Raw genomic sequence first — 14,413 nt, 5'->3', positions numbered from 1 at the left:
AATACATGAAGAATTGAATCGCTACAAACTAACTTATTTTTTAAAATATTGTAATACTTAGTACAACAACATCAACAAACGTAACTTTAATTTCATTTTTATTTTTAAAGACGTGGAATGTCATTCTACTATATAATTTTCTACTTCAATTGTTGCTATATAATGCATATTCTCATTTAAATATATTCCTATGATACCAGTGTAATAATGGAAACAATAGTACTTATTAATGATTAGTTGCGCTCTCATCAATAGCAAATAGCACAAGGCGGTATTTGAATGAAAACAAGACTACAAATGCTTTGTTTATTTGAAGTATATAAGCGGGTTATATCGTGTCGTAGATATACTAGAAAGATGTCGTACGATCGTCGTGTACTGTCAAGCGGAGTATTTGTCTATCTCCTGCCATTGTTACTGTTTTTGGTAAGTTCTTCTATTTCTACGTGTAAAGTAGCGTGTGACGTGTGCGCTGACATTTCCGCTATGTTAAACTAGAAAAGAAATGGGTATTAAATATGCGACCTTTTTTTATGTTTTAGAACGTTTAATAAGGTATTTTTTTTCCGCGGTTACTTACAATCAACCCTTATACTATGAGTGAATCTGTTCTGTGGTGCTCTCATGTGGATTGGCTTCCCAATCTACTTATCTGCTGCCTAGAGCTACTGCCGCTCTTCTTCTAGCTCTAGAATATTCTCACATACTCTTACATACTATTCTATGGTGAGTTGGGGAGTCAGTTCGTTCGGGTGACAGATTAACCGCTTTTTGTATTTAGCGGCCAGTCTCCGGATTTCTGCTTTGATTGTTCTCATTTCAAGTTGTACGTGAACTTCGCCGTTGGTTATGTATCATATGGCTCTCAGGATCTTGTTCTGTTATCGCAGTAGTATATAACATTATTTTTATAAAATAGTTATTTTTTCTGTTAAATAATCGCAACCGACCAATACACTTAATTTCTAATCCGATACAGGCCCGTGTTTTATACCTGAATCTAGACCAATTCACTTAAACCTGATGCAGCGAGTGATTAATTACGCGTCTTCGGTTATCGAAAAGCTGGAAGTGAGTTAGGGTAAATACTTAGCGCTGAGTATGAATTCCGTTAGTTAGTACAGGTTTTTCTTTTGTTTACGACAACCAGTTTAGGATGTAGGATATAGGATTTATAGAAAACGAAAGCGCGATCAAATTCGCCGACTAATATTAGTTTTTTTAAGCGGAGCTAATGCGCAGGAGGCTCACCTGATATTTAATGATACCGCCGCCCATAGACACTCACAATGCCCGAGGAGGCTCGCCTTTCTTATAAGTGCCTTGCGTCCTTATAAGAAATTGGCACGCTCTTTTCTTGAAGGGCCGTAAGTCGGTGGTTTGGTTTGGAAGTATACTTCAGGGGGCAGCTGGTTCCATATAGCGTGGTGAAAAAACTGCATTAAGAAACGCTCAGCTGTGGAACGACGGACGTCGAGGTGATACGGATGGTATGTTGTATTCTGCCTTGACGTCCGATGATGAAACTCAGCTGCGGGTAGTAATCCGAACAACTCCTCTGAACACGGTAAACGCGGTAGAAGATTCAGAGAGACTCCACACATCTACGCAATGCCAAGGGATCTAACCGCTCAGAATCGGTCTTCGTTGAATCGGAAAGAGCTGGTACTACGGCGCCTTGCTGAGCACACCAAGCTTTTTAGAAGCTAATTTAGCCTTTCCTTCCAAATGACCGCGAAACTGAACATCATTCAATATGTCAACACCCAGTATTCCCATGTTGGCAGTGGCTTTAAGGAGAGTTTCTTCAATGTAGTCTTCATTAGTAAATAATTGTTATCTGTAATTCCAGTCAGATACCAAATATGACGGATGCCAACGGGTGCGTTCGCATTCGGCTTTAGAGTGTTTTTTTTTTTATACTAAGCATGCGTGAATTCTTTTATATAAGATAAAAATATCGCCAATAATCAGCGACGGTCAGACACGAAAGACTGTTAAGTGTGATATGTGATATTTATTTATTTCTACACGAATGGGGGCAACAGCTTGACGATTGATTGAAGAATCACTTTTATAACCTAGGTCTCTAGGTACTTGATGTTGACGGTAGAGTCGAACTGTTGAACACAGCTATTTTTAAATGTTTTAATAAGAATGTTTTCTTTCCAGACGATTGCAGAATGTAGGCCACTGTTTGGCTTGTTAGATTTATTCGGCGCCAGGTGGGTACACAGACATTTAAATGTCTATAGTCGGGATTTTCATATCCAAATGATTATGGTATTCACTGTATAGTAATATGTAAAGTTATATTAACATTAAGACAATATATGCATACATAATGTGTAAAACGTTGCTGAAATTTTGGATAAAATATTTCAAAATTGAGTGATTGTTTGGGAGCGGTAATAGTAATAGCGAAAACGTTATTTTGATACATAGTTCACTTGTTTAAAAAGTAGCGCGCGTTAATACCGTAATCTATGATCAATGTCACAAAAAATTAAAACTGAGAATTGCAAAACGACCAACATAGTTTAAGGAACGATCGACAAATAATACGTTATGGTCAAATTTCATTGGGTTATTTATTTCAATTGCTATGATTTTAAGAAAGATTCTAATATAGCAAAAAACATATTTGTTCGTTGTTTCTTATTATTTATAGTTTCCTATACGGTAAGGATGATTCTGGAGTAGGCAATAATAACACTCACTAACGATAAAATTAGTAGCAATACTAACACCCATTTAATTACATTATCATTTAAATTTATTATTTCCGCTAGTACTTTTATATAAATTCTTCTAAAAGTGTCATTGGTAGAATTTAAAACGGCAAATAAACATTGGCGTATTTCACTTAATAAGATAAGATGGATAAGATTCAGAAACGGGACTTACCTTTACTTCCGACTCCTTTCTGAACCTCACCGACTCGAGACACAGGATTTCGGATTCACAAATCATAGTAAAACGTAGTCTTGTCCATCGTTTCATATTCAAACACGTTTGACTATTACTAATCTGTTTTTTTTTTAATTCCTATTTTCCGTTTTTGCAATGTGTGCAGTGAATTCGCAAATGGGACATCCTTGATCTCGTCCCTATTCCAGGCACATCTTCAGCATACACTTGAGAAGTTTCTAGCACTTGCTGATGTTGCTCAACTAGTTCTTAACAATACCGGTAAGTAATTACAACCACATTAAGAAAACACTTTTTAAACGGATTGAAGCTATGTATTATTATATTTTTTATATAAATATATGTATATAATTACAATCACATTATATTAAAAAGTTATAATTATCAATAATTTATTAAACAATCCCGAATTGTAGTTCTTCACAAGAACTGGACGCCATCTTGCCTAGATATAGCGGCGTTTTGGCGGGATCTTAAAATTATAAATATTTTATTGGAATATTTAAAAACATTTCTTAACAAAAGTTGTGTAGGTTCTATAACTAACTTAAGTTACTAATAAATACTTGCCTATTGATTCCTATTAGTTCTGATATATTGCATTATTTAATGCGTTAATAAGAATCGTAGTGCTGCCTCCTAATAACTTATATAACAACCAAATAAATTCCTTGAATGACAGTACTTAAGCGCTTACACAACAGATGTCGCTTTTCAGAATAAATAATATTTTTTCGCTTTAAATTTGCAATATTATAATAATTGATATCTGTATGCATTAATAGTTGTTTTAAGATTGAGATTTTAATTCTAAAAACAGAATTTGTAAATTTTTGCATTGTCATCTAAGACATATTTAAAACTACGTTACGCATGAGACGAATTTAGACTAATATGCAATAGATGTCACTTTTATAAAATGTTAACGTCATAATAATGATTGAATTTTATTTTATTTTAGAGAAATTTGCATAGAACCAAATAATTTACGTAGTATGTTTTATTGTTTCTCATAATACTTCCTGAACTTTCAGCTTCCGGATAAATATTAATAAAGATTAAGCCAAGGACATTTCGTCTGCAAAATGGTCGCAGTATAGTTTATTATATATCGCATGAGAATAAATAAAAATAAATAAATATCCTAATTTCGATTTTTATTATAATAATTTATTACAACAAAAACTGCTGCTCTTAGTTTTTTCCATACATGTTTTTTACTTATCAAGTTGGTGAACATTACTTTATTTAACAAAAAATATGTATATTTAACTTAAAAATATAGTATATATCATTAAGAATCCCCATTTTTTTTAAACAGAGGTTATATAAAATAACATTTCTTTAAAAATGAATATAATTAACTTACAATATTATTTGGGAACTTGTATGTGAAGTTTAATTAACGAAAACATAACATTTATTGACTATATTTAACTTTTCAAGCCATTAGCTGTTTAACATAAATGTAGTATATTTACGTCATTATTGTTACTTGCGTTGTAATAGCGAAGGACCTTTGACATTTACCTAACTAATAAATATTAATTTAGCAACATATTCTATAGGATGTACTTATGACTAGCTTCATTTGCGTATTTACATTAAGTATTCGTTTCTTAATAAATAAGTTCTTAAGATATCTTGAGACGTTGACGTTCTACGTGTATATAAGCACTAAGAGGACGATGAGGAAACCCGATGTTAGACATAGTATTAACCCAAGCTTTTTCTGAAAATACAAACCAAAATTAATAAATTCGATAAAAGAACCTTTTGAGGTATTCGCCTCAGACTTGGCTTTTCTAAATAGGCAAGTAGGTGATTATTAGCCTTCTGTGCTTGACACTCGCCATCGACACCCACAGGCGTTGGGTCTAAGGCATGCGTGAACGTTAAGTGAGCACATACATAGACAAAAAGTCTATTGCCTCTGGAGTTCATAGCCGTGGTTTCATATGACCTTGGGGACGAGAGTTGCATGTTGAAGCCACTAGGCCAACACTGTTCTGATACAAAGTATATGACGTTGTTCAAAATAGTCGTCAGCTGTACTGTCTATTGGTACGAGCGATTGAACGTTAAAATACAAAATACACATTTAAAAGTTTTTTAATAGTTCGTTCGTGCATCATTGTGTACGCACAAAAAACATTTGCTCAGACAATGAAGGAAAATACGGAGATGAGAAGGCAGATACGTGAAGCTGAAAAGACGAATTATGATTCCCGCATGTCAAATTTCAATAAGTTTTTGATATATGGTCATACTAATCCCAAGCGAAATTAGAGAGAATTATCACTGAATAAATTCAAAACTCTCATTCATCGTAAATTAATCAATAAAACTTTTAATAAATTTGGAGATTATTTAAATGATCCTAAACCTTGCGATCGATTTGCTTAAGTTCAAAAAATTCCCGCTCCGCCTCCGCCGACAAACAATTTGTATGGCTCAAAACTTGGCGATTAAAAAGAGTGGCGGAGAGTTTCGTACCAGTCCATCTTGACCGCTCTACGCCATTGCTTGCAAACTGGTAGTTAATGTAAATTTAGAATCAATTTAACATCTTTTCTGTTGACATTAATTTTTTTTCTTATATCAATAAAGTTATTTTGAGTTTAAGTTTACGATCACTAATATATTGTATTATGAATGTTACCTTTTTCGCTTTTCTTCTGGAGACTGTCCCTTTAAGAAGCTCCTGTCCGCCATACTCCACCCGCTCAGTTGCTTGCAGCGCATAATATTCTACGCTGTCTACTTGTTCTTGCTGTAACATTTGTGTCAGAGTGAATCCAAATAACAAAAAGTAGAGAAGGTTCTCTATACTTTATTTTAATGGAACATTAATCTATGGCTATGTTATGGGTACAGTTACCAACGACATTTTAGTCACAGCCAAAAAAAACATTATTTGGAGGAAATGATTATCCTTCGAGTATAAAAAATTACATAACAAATTGGTAAGTTTGTTAATTTAGGCATTTCAAAGCAACGCGAATTGTGTAATATTCTATGTTCTGTGTTTTCTAAAAATCCCAGGATCTTTCACACTCAAGAAATTAGTTTACAGACTTAGACTAGGATTAAATACCCACTTAATATAAGTATATGACGCAGCCAACTAGCTTCATTAGCCGTTTAATTAACAGCCTAGCGGTTTAACTAAATGGCGCCGTTTAACTAGCGGCCTGAATGATATTCAGCAATTTGATTAAACAGCTAGGCAAATTACTTGGATCGATGACGTTTCATAATTGCCTAGCCTGTTGACTGCTAATTTAAATTTAATTCCCCTTTCTACCACTCTCAAACTCGAAATGAAACTCTTCAAACTGTCAATATGGCGTCGGCAAACCACAACTTCGATGATGTTGTAGTTTCATGATAAACAACAAAAACAATTGAATAGTTTAGTAATAATAATGTGAATTTGATTTAAGCAATTTAATTTTAAAATAAATATTTTAAATGTCATTTACATCTTATTTATTTACGCCAAATAATGACTAAGTACGAAGGGCCTAAGCATTAGCCGTTTAGTTTATAAATGTTGTAATAAACGCTACGGCTGAATATCTTTCAGGCCGTACGGCGCCGTTTAGTTAAACCGCTAGGCTGTTAATTGAACGGCTAATTTAGCTAGTTGGCTGCGATATACATCAGATACATACCTGTGCGGCAACAAGATGCGCTAAATTAAGGAACAAGTCCCGTACGTTCTGCAGTGCTGCCTCCACGCGGGCTAAATCGTCGCGTCGCACCTCAGCTTCTCTTAGTGCCAGTCGCGCCTGTGATGTTTCTGCTTCTACCTACACAAAAATACAAGTCAAGGACAAAGGATCCGTCTCTGTTGCCATACCATACATAGTAATAAGCACGTCACTATCGGCAAAACATACGCTGTTAAAACTTAAAAAGGCTTAAAAAATTAATAAATTTATTGTTTAATTATTTGCCATGATTTGCTTTTAGGCAGCAATTGTTCTGGAAAGTTAAGTAAGAGAATTTATGTTGAAATCGGCGAACGTATTCAGTTCTTGAGATAACTGAATTGCAACTGCATCTGACAGAGTGTTATTTCCGATGACGTCTTCCCAAATGTAAATGTTTTATTTACATACTTACATTGTCCACAAAGAAGGAGATGTTGTTTGAATCTAAGAGCCGTTCGCATTCTTCATCTGTTATACTTAGGTTTGCTGAAAAGAAGTGATAAAAGTATTTACAAACAAAAGAAAACCAGTTTTACGGTCCAGAGACTTAAACTACTTTCGTCAGTTTTTTCTCTAGGTGCTAGCCTGCTGAAGTTTGTTAACTATTAAACATTCTGAATTAACCAATTCTTACTTTTAATTAGTCTAATATTTATAATATCAACTTTCAACATCTTTTCTTTTGTGTTGTGTGAATTTAAGTTTCTTCGTCATGTATTTTCAATACATACTGAGTATTTTTGAGTTTTGCGGTAAAGCTTCTCCGCTTTAGTATTTACTCTTCAAATATATAAACAACAATATAGTCAGCGACGATAAACGATAATAATATTTTGCGTCTGTAGAATGAAATCTTTATACAGTGATTAACGCCTCACTAATTCCCCGTTATCGGATCGCTGTAATCCGGAAGTAGCGAGCGGTCGATGACTGCGTCTGTAAACTTCAGTAAGCACTTCTGTCTCTCCACACACTTACTACTAAAAAACTTACACATATAATACAAAATGTAATGTTTTGTTAGCAAAATTCTGGAATAAAGTCTTCTGAAGAGATAAATATAAAGGAAAAGAGATAACATCTAAAAGTGGCTTACTTAGTTTGATCTGGTCATGCAATAGGCGTAATTGATGATCCCGTAGTAGTTGCAAAACGCGATGGTGATCCTCAAGTGCATCAGCGTATAGTCTCCGAGTCACCGCATACTGTAGTCTGGTGATGCGCCCTGCTGCCGCTGATCCTGCTGACTTGCAGCGTTCCTCGAGCTGACGTAGAGCACCGCATACCTTCAGGCCCGTCGCGTTTGATGCTGTTATCAATGAGTCCACCCGCTCCTGTAGTACTATAACGTGAGTTGAGACTCGTGACAAAAATTTGTACATCAATAATGAAGTGGGATTCAGAAACGAAACTCAGCGTGAACAGGCACTTACGTTAAAATCCAATACAATTTTTAAGAAGATAATTCTGAATACACCTTTAAATGTTACTTCCTTATGCTCGATATTGTAACATTATTACATAACTCTGGGTTTCATGTATTTAACAGTTATTTTTGCTCTTATGTACTTAGATAGAGATAGTATTATTTCGCGGTGTCTTAGCAAAAACGGTGATTATATAGCTTTTGTTACTTAAATTTAGAGCTACCAACATTTTGTGAATTTTATATGATTGATTTTCGATGTTGATATATATAGTTGATACATAGATGTTTGAGTAACGTTGAGCCGATTCTGTAACCTAAGAAAAACACTCTCCGTGTTTTTAAGGAAGTAATTTTTTTTAAATTAATTTTCAAAAAACATACTTCCTAATTATTATGTTCCCTTTAGAGTAGAGACTCTTTGGCCGTACACAGGCGTTAACTAAAGATTTAAGTAACCGCCTGGAAGAGAACCTGTGACCCCAGAGCTGGTGCTTTCCTCGCTCAACGTATAAGTATCGAAATACAGTTATAAATTTCGTTTAAATTACTTTTATTATTAGTATAAAGATCAAGACAATTGTAATTACTGTATATTTGTTTGTTAGTTTTGCCTTTTACTTTTAAAAAGAAATCCTTCGCATCTACTGAGAGAAGCTTTATTTCCCGGTTACCATACTAAGTTTCAATTATTTACACGTTAATATATACAATTATTGTTTTCATTTTGACAATCACAGAATCCTGGTCTACTAAGATAGAGAATGCTTACCGGTATTAGTATGGTAGGTGGGATCACTGTGTAGACGCCGAATATGAAGAGTGTTCTGTATTATATCTTTGATCCAAGCGCGAGTCTTCTCTACCTGGAATAGCGATGCCATAGCATATACAACCAGATACAAATAATCAAAACAGACCCCTTCAAGGAGTTTTACTCCCTTGCTCTTTTCACAAGAAATCGATCCAAATCGTGCTGCGAGAACACCAAAGGGGTGAAACTACAGCGTGCTTCTAGATGAGCGTTGTTTTAAAGATTGTGATGTTCGGTAATGAATCAAGGAGGAAATTGTGTTGAAACATTATATTAGGTCCTTACATATGAAATTGGCGTTTTGTATGGGAAGAATATTTTTAAATATAATATATTTAATTAATCAAAGTATCCATTGTTTTCTATGCACTTTTGCCATCTCATAGGTAGTTCATTGATCCCTTTACTAAAAAAAACAGTCGGACGGGAATCAATTAAATCTGTGAAGGCGATTTGGATTGCCCCATAAGAGTTAATTTTTTTCCCTTGCAAGAAGTTGTCCAAATTTCGAAAAAAATGGTAATCTGTTGGAGCAAGGTCCGTGGAGTATGGAGGATGTCTTAGACATTCCAATTGAAGCTCTTCTAATTTGGTAGCTGTCTGTTGTGCAGTATGTGGTCTAGCGTTGTCGTGAAGTAGCAGTGGCGTGGAGCGATTGACCAGCCTAGGTTGTTTAGCCGCTAGCTTTTCCATCATGGTTTGCAATTGCTGACAATAGACATCAGCCGTAATGATCTGGCCAGATTTGAGAAAACTGCAATGAACAATACCGATTTGCGATGGATCCGCTTCCACAATAGCCTTCAATACTTCAGTATCAAATTGGGTCTGAGGCCGTCCACGTGGCTTGCTCTGCAGGTCGAAATTTCCAGAACGAAAACATTGGAACCAAAAACGAACTGTGTTGTCTTTTGCAACATGACCGCCATACACATCATTCACCCTTCGAGTCGTTTCCGCATCACTAGTGCCACGGCGGAACTCGTGCTCGTAAATAATGCGATACTTGAAGTTTTCCATTTTGTAAAATGAGTGACGCAAACAGAAAAAAAACAAATGAATGACGGTCATCGAAGCACAAATACATGAGTAAATAGCTGTACAAATTTGAATTTGGAATTCCTTACCAAAGAGGAGAACATCGTGATTAAAGTGGCCAGTACGAAATACGCCAATTTCATATGTAAGGACCTAATACAAATTGTTACGATAGTCTTGTTAGTTTTATTATATTATATAGATAGATTCTTTACATTATTTATATAAATATTAGTGGAGTATTTATAGTTAATTCTTGAAATTTTTGTGAAATATAAATGTCAAGTCTGTTAAAAGTTTTACCAAGCAATATAAATGGCTTTGAAAAAATTTCGCTGTGTGTAGTCTTAGAGGCCATGCCACAAGACATTTTCTAACATAAGTATGCTTGTTAAAGTGCTATTTTTACATGAGGGCATATAGTTTAGTGTTGAATGTTGACATTCAGCTTCATTAATCTGAATGATGTCATCATAATATTCGTTCAAGTACATATTAACTGTTATAAACAATTTGTGCTCTAGTTTTCAGTAAGCCCAGTAAATTTTTACGTTTTGTTATATAGACAAGATTTTATATGAAGGACTCTAAAATACATATCAATAATTGAATATAGCTCATACCTATTATTTTTTATATGAACGGAAATTACTAGATTATTTATTTAACGTTTCGTGGATGTTGAAAGGCACTAGAGAAGTGATTCCCAACCTTTTCTGTGCCAGTTTCTTATTTCACTCAAAACGGGGCATTGGTTAAAATTTAGGGCAAACTATAAGTAGTCAATGAAAAAAAAACACTTTTTAAAGTTATGTATTTAGAAAAAGTTAGTTAGCTTAAAAGTTACGAATCCAAAATGCCAAAATGTTTACCCAAAATGTTAAGTCAGTTGAAGAGAAGAACATATTTGTTTTAATATAGCTGGTGATGATTTCAAATAAGAATGAAACTCTTGGCACGTTCTTTTTACATTCTGCTGCTCAAATTTTCGCGCGGTTTCTCTAAACCACAATTTTGAATCTCACAGTTCATTTCGGGTACATCGGGACTCGTAATTGGAAAAAGGGACAGTCCCGTTCAAAACGGGACGTCTGGTCACGTTACCCATGCCCCACCTTAGCCTTCCTAAAAATGTTATGCCTAAAATATGTAATATTAACTGTTGGCCTTGTTGTAACGCGAAGCATTGCGCGTTTCAATCATATTCAGTAGAGTCCTTTACTTGTTCGTGTCTATAATTATTTGTTACCCGCTTTTATATTTTATCGAGTTTATTATACTTCTTTTAAATTGAATTGCAAAAGTCAACCCACCAATATAAGAGTTTAACCAGCTTTTATCCGATTATATATGTAAACGAGTTCATATTTAACTAATCAAATATTTTCGTGAAAGAACACTGATAACCATATCTATCGTTATCAGATATCTACTAACAGTTTGTTTGAATTGTTATAAACATTACAAACTTGAATATAACCACAAAAATGCAAAACGTGGCGATTTATTGATTTTTAATTGGACTTAATCTATACATTATTTGAAATAGTCAACTGACAACTTTAGAACTGCGATAATATATTGTGAATTCCTTCGATATATCTGTGGAGTTATTTAGAATATGTTACCTCTATAATAATTTCCTGTATCTGTTGGTGCTGGGCAGGCGGCGGCAACGTTTCCCCGCCCTCAACATCGAGTGGCTCGCTTTCTGTTCTAGCAGCGGCAGAACTCGCTATCTATACACGGTATATATAGTTATCTTTAGTCTATCTTCATAGATTTTATGGTATGATTAACACTGCTTGTGTTAGCTAGTGGCTTCAGAGTGCGACTCTCACTCTGTGTTCGTTGCACGATACTTGTAACTATGAGATATTATTTACTAATGTATTTAGCACGCCCCGTACGATGGAAAACATCGTGACGAAACTGGCATGCCTTACACCCAAAGTTGACGTCGTGTGTCAGGTAAAAAGGCCGCTCACCATTTGCCTATTAGAAAAAAACAAAATCTCGAAACAGATCAGAAGAAAAGGTACAGCCTTTTAGAACAGCCTTAGGTTTCTGTACTACTACTCTTCGCCACTAGTTTAGTTCAGTAGGCATTTGAAACCATAGTTACTTTTAAAATTTGTGATTTCTAATTGTAAACATCAACTTCAATCTACGTTTAGTAGAAAGCTAAATTATTTCCGAGTATATCATATATATGTAGAATTGCTGTAACTAGAGCTTAAAAGTCAACTTATAAAATTAACGCAAAACGTGCAAAAACAGTAGAATGAAAGTTAAAACAAAAAAACAAAATGGTTTTCTAACTTTTACCGTATAAGGAATATTTATGATTAATTGACCTAATTTAACTACCTTTAAACAATACATCTCCACACAGTGAAAATAATTTTGCATTGAAGTGTAGGAAAGCGAGCACTTTTATTTTGCAATCGGAAGTAGGCGGTCTTATTTAGAAAGACCAATTGTATTATCATAAGTTATTGTTAACAAGTAGAGTTTAACAAAATTGAATAAACGAGATGTCATATTGTGTGCTCGTCTTATTATGAAGTGTCATTGTGTACATGAGGTCACGGCATTATACATTCGTATTTATATACATTTTTCCAAGGTTACATATTTATAATTTCGTGTCTTAAGGAAAATATAAGATTTTCGGTAGACTTAGATTTTTCTTGGACACCCAAGTCACGTCCTACTATTGCTTGTTTACTTGAAAATTTTTGAGTTATTTCATAAGAATTAGTTCGCGGTACTTACACGTCGTAACTCCGGCAGCCGGTCCTTGCAGGTCATCGTTTTAGTCACAGTCACTTACACTATACAGGTGAGGTGTCGACGATATCTTGTCGCGCACTGATAACGTGTACGATAGCGCAGATTAAGGTCGACTCAATTGCCCGTTGTGCATCGTATGCGCACGATGTCTAAACTCTAAACATTAGTTCACGTGTTTGCATTCATCTAGGTCAAAGTGGCAACGAACCTGAAAATTTGCTGATTTTGCTATTGTCTTTTATACATATTATATATACTCTACCACTACTAGTAATTATTATATTTCATTTGAAATTTAAATAGAGACTAGAGAGATAGAGACGCTATAGTATAAAGAAAAACGGAGGTTTTATAATGAATTACAAAGTCTAATCGAAACAAACCCTACTAACATTTTTCACAGAATTAAAAAGAAATATACTTTTTTAAATTGATTATTATTCGTATTACTAATAACCAATAAAACAAATAAAATTGAAATTAACTAACCTGTTTATCCGATCTATGTAATATGTATTCTACATATAATAGTATTTCTTAAATTTTGATTTTAAATCCAGAATGCAATCTGCCATCTTTTTTTAATATTATGGCAATAGTTTTGACTTTATGCCAGTTTCAAGTCGACTGCCATCTATTCATTTATTACAAAACAATACGCAAAATGGACGTCTTCGTATGGCATAGTGCTATTGTAGTTTTACAATCTTATACTAGATGTCGCTGTTCAGGATTTACTGTTTCAATACTCTAATACTAGATGTCGTGTATCAAATAAGAAAAAAAAACTATAATTTTCCTTAGTCTTTTATTATGAATTCATATATCTTGATTTAATATTAACACATATAATGTTTTATAGACTTGCAACGAATACGCTTTGCTTAAACGTTCCGCATTCGACCTATTTAGTAACACTTTTGTATTATTTAATAATTTCTTCTTTTTTAAAACTATAAATTATAATCTTTTAAATACAGAGTACATACACAATAGTCGTTAAATTTTACATAAAAAAGAACTTTGTAATCAACTTTAGTAATATGTTATTGTGAATTAATATATTAATGACTCAATTTCTTTTTTCTGCATCACACATTTTTATGTCACTTTCATCATCTTCGAAGTATTTGTTGCAAGTCTAATTTTCAATAATGTCGGGAAAAATGCAAATTAAATTTGAAAAAAAATATCTATAATTTTTAGACCCTGTATTATTTCTTCCAAAAATATAATAAATTTAATTGCCAAGACTGAAAAAACGATACGGTAATACATATGAAATTTTAGGACGAGCTCATACGTTTTTTTTTAATTTCTCAGCTCAATTTTTCTTTAGAGTTCTGAAGCACTAAATGGGGTTTTGACAATAATATTGTTAAAAATTTATCCGTCATAGTCCCTTTTTCAATATTCGTAAAAATGACTAATTCTAAAACTGTCATTTTTACGAATATTTTTGAAAATAAAATGTAACAACACAGAGCTTAGTCCTGAAACCCCATATATGGAGCAGACATATTTTTATAACCGTTTAATTTTGCATAGAAAATGATTAAGTCGGCTTCCTTAATGAGGTATTATTGGAAATTACCGTGTTTAACACCGACCATACTTTTATTCTACAACAGTTATACTATTACAAAAAAATATGCTGTGGAACGAGAGGGGTGTAAATAAGAAGAGAAA

General features: G+C 33.8%; 1 protein-coding gene and 1 long non-coding RNA gene across 4 annotated transcripts; one reads left to right on the top strand and one right to left on the bottom strand.

Moving 5' to 3' along the window:
* The first annotated feature begins 352 nt into the window (after positions 1–352).
* On the top strand, positions 353–4,079 carry LOC123717470. Its single transcript, XR_006754823.1, has 4 exons — positions 353–426; positions 2,173–2,225; positions 3,077–3,192; positions 3,966–4,079. It is a non-coding gene; the product is annotated as an uncharacterized LOC123717470 (long non-coding RNA).
* Positions 4,080–4,094: 15 nt separating this feature from the next.
* LOC123717469 (syntaxin-1A-like) lies at positions 4,095–12,872 on the bottom strand. Of its 3 annotated transcripts, none has more exons than XR_006754822.1 (8): positions 12,707–12,872; positions 11,557–11,667; positions 8,849–8,942; positions 7,747–7,984; positions 7,063–7,136; positions 6,609–6,746; positions 5,594–5,704; positions 4,095–4,663 (listed from the first exon to the last, which is right to left on the bottom strand). XR_006754822.1 is itself a non-coding variant. In XM_045673468.1 (8 exons), the coding sequence occupies exons 1-8, from the start codon at positions 12,740–12,742 to the stop codon at positions 4,592–4,594; spliced, it is 882 nt and encodes a 293-aa protein (XP_045529424.1). In that variant the 5' UTR covers positions 12,743–12,872; the 3' UTR covers positions 4,095–4,591. The 3 variants fall into 3 exon arrangements, 1 of the variants encoding a protein (XP_045529424.1); XR_006754821.1 differs by having other exon boundaries at positions 7,747–7,992; positions 11,557–11,663; XM_045673468.1 differs by having other exon boundaries at positions 7,747–7,992.
* Positions 12,873–14,413: the final 1,541 nt, after the last annotated feature.

The sequence above is a fragment of the Pieris brassicae genome, chromosome 12 (genome assembly GCF_905147105.1).
Source record: "Pieris brassicae chromosome 12, ilPieBrab1.1, whole genome shotgun sequence".
Classification (NCBI taxonomy): domain Eukaryota; kingdom Metazoa; phylum Arthropoda; class Insecta; order Lepidoptera; family Pieridae; genus Pieris; species Pieris brassicae.
Note: the sequence above shows the minus strand (reverse complement) of the source record. Positions and strands in the feature narration are given on the sequence as shown.

What these genes read in the sequence shown, in the direction of transcription:
- LOC123717469 (XM_045673468.1), bottom strand. Translation starts at nt 12,742, where the DNA reads ATGACCTGCAAGGACCGGCTGCCGGAGTTACGACGT. An exon ending in TACAGGAAATTATTATAGAG is followed by an intron (nt 8,943 to 11,556) that starts GTAACATATTCT and finishes TCGCTATTCCAG; the next exon opens with GTAGAGAAGACTCGCGCTTG. An exon ending in GCATGACCAGATCAAACTAA is followed by an intron (nt 7,137 to 7,746) that starts GTAAGCCACTTT and finishes ACTTCTTTTCAG; the next exon opens with CAAACCTAAGTATAACAGAT.